This window comes from Rhagoletis pomonella, unplaced genomic scaffold, assembly GCF_013731165.1.
Source record: "Rhagoletis pomonella isolate Grant_MI unplaced genomic scaffold, Rhpom_1.0 Rhpom_scaffold_00001, whole genome shotgun sequence".
Classification (NCBI taxonomy): domain Eukaryota; kingdom Metazoa; phylum Arthropoda; class Insecta; order Diptera; family Tephritidae; genus Rhagoletis; species Rhagoletis pomonella.
Genome location: NW_023458555.1, coordinates 50478375 through 50485331, shown reverse-complemented (window position 1 = coordinate 50485331; position 6957 = coordinate 50478375). Strand labels below are relative to the sequence as shown.

The 6957-nt window shown below is 35.3% G+C and overlaps 1 protein-coding gene across 1 annotated transcript in view; it reads left to right on the top strand.

Annotated features, from left to right (window-relative positions):
* LOC118748469 (dynein beta chain, ciliary) overlaps positions 1 to 6705 on the top strand; it is a 77548-nt gene extending 70843 nt beyond the window's left edge. Inside the window, exons 29-30 of the mRNA XM_036482969.1 lie at positions 4485 to 4617; positions 6502 to 6705. Of these exons, the coding sequence (XP_036338862.1) occupies positions 4485 to 4617; positions 6502 to 6663 (295 nt within the window). The 3' untranslated portion in view covers positions 6664 to 6705. The remainder of the gene's footprint in view (positions 1 to 4484; positions 4618 to 6501) is intronic.
* Positions 6706 to 6957: the final 252 nt, after the last annotated feature.

The following is a 6957-nucleotide window of genomic DNA, read 5'->3' as shown; positions in this document are numbered from 1 at the left end:
TTTTTGTTTAGAAAAACGGGTAAAGGGTACCAAGAGTATGTTCTTAAACAATGCTTCCCTATATACAATATTATCCCTTAAGATATTAGTGTAAGGTTGCCACTCATTTTCGATTCAACGCAATTCATCTGAAACATCACAATATGGTTATCAAATTAAAGGTATTGTTGAGAACTTTTGTCAGAAAACAGTTTCCACCAGGGTTTCCACGCTGCTATGTAATACAAATTTTTATTTTGTTAATTTCAATCAGCATTTTTGTATGTATACACAGTACTACATATACATACATATGTGGGAGCTCTCTCCCACACCACCTGTGGCCGTTCCGGATGCACTGGTAAACCTAATAATAATAATAATAGATTGGGGCTTACACATGTGTTAGTGTTTGGCCGAGCTTCTCCTCCGATTTGTGGCGTGCGCCTTGATGTTGTCACACAAAGTGGAGGGACCTACAGTTTTACGCCGACTCCGAACCGCGATTGTATTTTTATGAGAAGCTGTTTTTCATGGCAGAAATACACTCGGAGGTTTGCCATTGCCTGCCGAGGGACGACCGCTGTTAAGAAAAAACCTACCGTTACTTAATATTTTTATCCGACGAGGGCCGTTAAGGCAACCCGTTGGCTAAAAACCCTGTATGATTTTTACTGATGGCTCCAAAACTGACGCAGGGTCTGGATCTGGAGTCTATATGAAAAGTAGAGGAGGCAATCTTCACTTCCCTCTTGTGGAACATGCTTCGTATTTCAATCCCAGGCATTTCAAGTCAAGGTATTTGCAATCTTCAAGCCCATGTACTACGTTGTGGAGAATAGGTTGAGAAGCAAGAGCTTAGGTGTCTGTACTGAAAGCCAAGCTGCACTCGTGGCACAAATACCTGAGATGGGCATAGATGAAAACCCCATTTGTCGTAGCTGCCATTCAGAGAATGAGACAGCGGAACACTTTTTGTGCTTCTGTCCCACCTTCGTAAAAATTATGAGACTATTGGTAACGATATGTTGAGAGACTTGAGCTCTTTAGAACCCAAAAATCTACCCCGATATATTCGTGAATCGTATAAATTTAAAACAGATTAAAAGAGAACACGAAACAGTAAAACGAACGGCATGTAGTCTGAGTTCCCTTTTCTGCGTTTTGAGCTGCCGATAAAAGGCAATCAGAAATGTTTGCCTAAATCATTGCAGATCAAAAAATATACATCTGCTAAATATACCTAAAGTGACCAGAAACGCACGGCCTACTTGTATCATTACATCTGTACAACTCCACACCAAACTGGTTTCCCTCTATACGAAAGCAAAGCGCTGTTGTCGTCTGTATTTAAAATGTAATTTACGGTTAAAACTGCGCTGCCAGGCCGACGAGTTTTTTACAGCCACAAATTTCTCTATTTTATTAGGTATACCCCTCTTCGAATATTTGCTCTCCCCCATCACTGGTCGAGGGAATCCCTTGTAGACAAAAACGATGATGAAACGATCTTGTAAATCGAACAACAATTACAATGCGTTCACTGATTGACTGATTGACTGATCGCAGTGATGATAGCAATTAGTGCGCCCCAAGACCTGTAATTAAAACACGAATCACTTAGCAAATTTGCGCAATTGCTGGTGGCGGCAAGACGCGCCAGTAGAACCGTGACGACGTTGACGCCGCCAACACCTCGGGCCATTAAACGCAACGACGCCGAAAGTGATGCCAATCAATGGCGAGACAACACAACTAGGCGTCAATATCTGAAAATCATCGTGATCGCAAAGCGTCAGCAGTAGGGATGTTAATTTTTTCGCTTTTTATAATCCCGGGATGTCATTATCCCAATCCCGGGATCCCGGGATTAGTCCCGGGATTTAGATATTCATTACTTTTCAACAACTTAAGTCGAAAAAATTGCTTCTATATTGTTTGGGAAGTTCTCCTACCATAAAATAAATCATAAATAAAGTGGTTTGAAACCGATTTATTTTTATAAAGTGGCGTTTTTATTTTTCCTCCCTGATGCTAGGATTAATTTTAAAGGACATTGAAATTTCAAAGAAACGACTAATACCAAAAATTATAATATATAAAAATATGGTTAGCAAATGCAAGAGGAAATTTCTTTAGAATTAAAAAAAAAAAATTTTTTTGGATTCACAAGGACGAATAGGTTATTTTTTAAGCTGATAAAGTTAGAAGGACGAAATTCGAGGATATTATCGAGTTTACATAAGTCCTTAAAATGTAATTTTTTCAAAAATAAATATTGCGAAATTTCAAGGATACAATTTTTTAAGGACATTTTCAATACTAATCAGGCTTTATGCCCCAAAGATTTGAATCTGTTTAAATTCTACAGAATTTTCTCCTTAATTTGATACCCATACTTCTACTCTAAGCACATTTCACTGATATTTTTTTGAATCATTTTTGAATTACTGACGTCAGAGTGAAAAACTAAAAACGCAATTTTTCGGATCCTAAAAAGACCGGGATTCCGGGATGCCGGGATTAACATTACTAGTCAGCAGTAACACAGGCGTCACCATCATAACCAGCATTGCCACAATGATTTTTTATTTGTTACCAATGACAAGAAATTCCCAAACTTAAGCAGGAATCACACGATTTGTACATTTGTACAGATCTGTACATTTTAAGAGTTACAGAGTGGGGTTGTTTGGCAATTTTTTTATTGAACGGAACTCATTCTCGATAAACAAATATATAGTGTGATTCCTGCTTTATTTTATGTGCAGAACTTTACAAAGGTATGTAGGTACACGGGGTGTCCTAGACCGGGTGGTTCCACCCCCTATAAAATGGAGGGAAATGTTTTTTATTGAAAACACACAAAAATATGGCCTACCGAATGGGGGATGTTCTATCTTTTGGTGGTTGTACAGTCTTCTGGTTTCGAAGTTCATTTTTTTAAATTAGACGGAAGTGCATTTTTTAGCCCCTTAATGACCTTCGAAGCTCAACTCGTTCTGGACTTCTGAAACGGACGAAAAGGTTTTAGAAAACGAAAAAATATGAATCACTCCGTCGGGGATGCTCTATCTTTTGGTGGTATTTACGACTTCCGGTTTAAAGTTATGCAAAATTCAAAATTTTTAAATTTTCTGGTTTTGAAAGTTTCCTTTTTGAATATCACAAAATCTATTATAGTTACAAAAATGATTATTGCCTTTTGAAATTATATACATATAAAAAAAATAAATTTAAATAAAAAGATATACAAAAATTTAAAATTACAAAGGTCGGCAGAGCAAACATGTATAAAAAATTTTGGCGAAATTCGTTAACATAATACCCCCAACTGATCTTAAAATGTCCTGAAGCTTTCAAAAAGGTGCTTTTCTTAAAAGATATGAATTTTTGAACTCAAGAAAGTTTTTGTTTTGCAAACTCTAAGTAAAGTTATGTTTTCATTTTAATGGTGATATTAAGGGATAGTTTAAAGAAAAAATGCATAATGAAAAAAAGAAAAATAAAAAAAATCGCAGAATTTTGAAATTAAAAACTCGTAGAAGTAAAAGTTTTAGGAATTTTTTTTTACGCATTGATCCAACTGATCGTAAAAGATCCTGAAACTTTCAAGACAATGTTTTTTAAGTTATGAAGTTTTGAACTTTAAATTTTTTTATTTAATTTGTGTAGAGTTTGTAATTTTTTTTCATAGTTCAAAGATGCATATCGTTAAAAAGGTCTTCTTGAAGATTTCAAGATCTTTGAAGATCGGTTCGAGGTATTGTATAAAAAAACTTAGCCAAAAATGAATATAAGCTAAGTTTTTGCTTTTGGGACTTTTTAAATTTCAAATTTTTGTAATTTTTATAATTTTTTAGCATTTCTTGAAATATTTTTTTTATGTATATCACTTCTAAAACGAGACCTGAACCACTTTTGTAACTATAATATGGAATCATCTCATACTTCTCGGACTAAATCTAGTAGAACTGTCAAATGGCAAAGATAAGCTTACTGCGAGTATTATTGAACGTCTCCTGATAGATTCTTTGGAGATGGAGTAAAAGTGAAGATCTCCCATTCGCGTCACAACATCAAGAAGCAGAGCACGAATTGAAAAAGCTCACCCAAACACGTAGAAAACGTTTAAGCGGCAAACATTCATTTATTGGAATCAAATATCATATCGAGGGCTTATATTCAATACCCTCTGTCTGCAATGTTCATCCCGAAATAACTTAGGATACAAATTTAAACTATTTAGGGATTTCTCTTAAACTGGAAGCCTTCGAAAAAGTCAAAATTTTTATTGAGAGGTCAATATTTATATGAAATGAAAGAACCCGGTTTGTCCGATAAAAAAAATTCGGTTAATTCGATATTCGAAAAATCAAGATTTCAAAAAAAAAACACCTCTAGATATTAAAAAAAAAACGGTGGAAACCGGTTTGGAAAAACCGAGTCAATCACCCTAGTATGTATGTATGAATGTACTTATAAATCTGTGTGTTTATTTATAGCACGGCACCACGCGAAGGCGCTTACGTTCATGGTATATTTATGGAAGGCGCCAGATGGGATATACAGCAGGGAATTATCATGGAATCGCGACTGAAAGAGCTCTATCCTCCATTGCCAGTCATCAATATACGGGTAAGAGAGCGTGCTGCCTTTGAAATTTTTGCAAATTCACAAACCACGCAAGCGGGCATGCTTCCGTTTTGCGAAAAGTTAAGAACATAGGTATGCACATTAGCGTATACATATTTATCTACATACATATGTATTTAGAGTAGAATTTAAACGAAGGTTAAAAAGATTCAAACCAAACTAGTCAACAGCCAGTGACGCCACCAAAGCCGCCAGCGTGAACGTGAGTGATGGCAAGCTACCGGGCAACAATTTTCTAGGCGTCTACAAGTACGTGCCATGTAAGTACATTAGAGTGGTCCAAAATAAGTAAAGTCTGGATTTTAATGCTCTCACCTCCTAAGATTGTTCTATATCGAATAAAAGATACACCTATTTTTTTATTTTGAAATCAAAAAATATTTAGAGGCCGCTCAAAGCGCTCAAAATTGTCCATGTATTTTATATGGGAATAACTAAATTTTTCGTAGAAATGGTATAGAATTATTGAAAATCTTTATTTTATATCGAAGACCTCTGACTCTCTGCAGAAGACTTCCAATAACCATACCCAGTTGATTATTTAACCAGTTTGTAGGACTGAAGATTTTTTATTTATCCCCCCCATTGCATTTCCTGGCATTTTCTGGGGTTTTGGCGGACCTATAATATATAGTTACTATGAAAAAATGGTTAAATAATTATTTAGTTATTATTTGAAATTTCCTGAAGGGAAGCGGAGTTTCCCGATCAGAAAATATTGATTTTCAAGAATTCTATACTATTCCTACGAAAAGTTTTTTTCTTTTTTTTCATGCAAAATACATGGAAAACTTTGAGCGTCTTGAGCGACCTCTATCTAAATATTTTTTTATTTCAAAATAAAAAAATATGGGTATATATTTTTCGAGAGCATAAAAAGTGAGGCTTTACTTTTTCACATACATTTTTGGACCACCCCAACGTACATACACATGTAGGCATGTGTAAGTGGCGTTGAACTAATTAGCAAACCTTAGAAAATTGCAAATAACTACAATAGAAATTAGAGAAAACAAAATATTTATCTGGCGTCTTTGAAATCGTGGCAATGGCGCTAAGGTATCGATAAATATATGTAGACGTAGGTACATACATAAATAGTGTAAGTGGCTCCAAACTGGTGATTGGATGCTGGCGCCATACAGAACCAAATGATATTCAAATTCTTCGCGCCACATGTTTGCATTTAATTTGTATCTATTAAATATACATACAAACATACATACGTACTAACACACAGGGAATACAATCCCGCAAATGCGAGGTCCCGCACCTTCTGGAAGCTAACAAATAATGGCACGCTCCACTGCACGCTCAGCCACAGCCGATTACGGATGCGTGCTTTCAAATGTCCAGATTGAACAAATGAAATACAATTATTGCTCTTAAATATTTAACATCATCTTTTTCGAACGTTTCGAACTTTTTCCGGAAACGAAAATAAACGACAATTGTAGTCGTTTTCTTTTCGTTTCCGGATATGGAAAATTGTTAGAGACCGCTCTGTCGTCAAAATTTACGTTTCTCTGCTGGTTGGAGATTTTCGGATTAAAGTACAAAACCGCGTAGCAGACATTTTGTGCCAAAAATTGGATTTGCTCACACAAACTCTTGGCTTAATCCATATCCACATTCGTCCTGAAATATACTAGCCTGAAATGCGATTGCTATATAAAAAAGGGAACCATTTTGAAATATGAGTGCTTTTACTCCTTAGAAAATAATGTGCAACCTCACATAGAGTTTAAACGACATAGGCTATATTTTTTTTTATTTACTAAATTTATGATTTAATGCATATGTATATTTTAACGGAAACTTATAGCCTAACTCTAACTTATTTTTCTGTTGTTTCTTTTTTTACAGGCCATTACACAGGATAAACAAGATTTGCGCAACATGTACGAATGCCCTTTGTATAAGACGCGCACGCGCGGTCCCACTTATGTTTGGACCTTTAACCTAAAAACCAAGGATAAGCCTGGCAAATGGACACTAGCTGGCGTTGCTTTACTGCTACAAACATGAATTATTTTATCTTAAACTAAACCATTATGAAAGTAGCGAAAACCCAGCGCAATTTGAAAAAATTATTGCAATGTTTTACGCTTTATACGATCCCGGGATCCCGGAATTTAGATATTCATTACTTTTCAACAACTCAAATTGAAAAAAATTGCTTCTATATTGTTTGAGAAGCTCCCCTACCATAAAATAAATAATAAATAAAGGGGTTTGAAACCGACTTTTGTTTATAAAGTGGCGTTTTTATTTTTCCTCTCTGATGCCAGGATTTATTTTAAAGGACTTTGTAATTTCAAA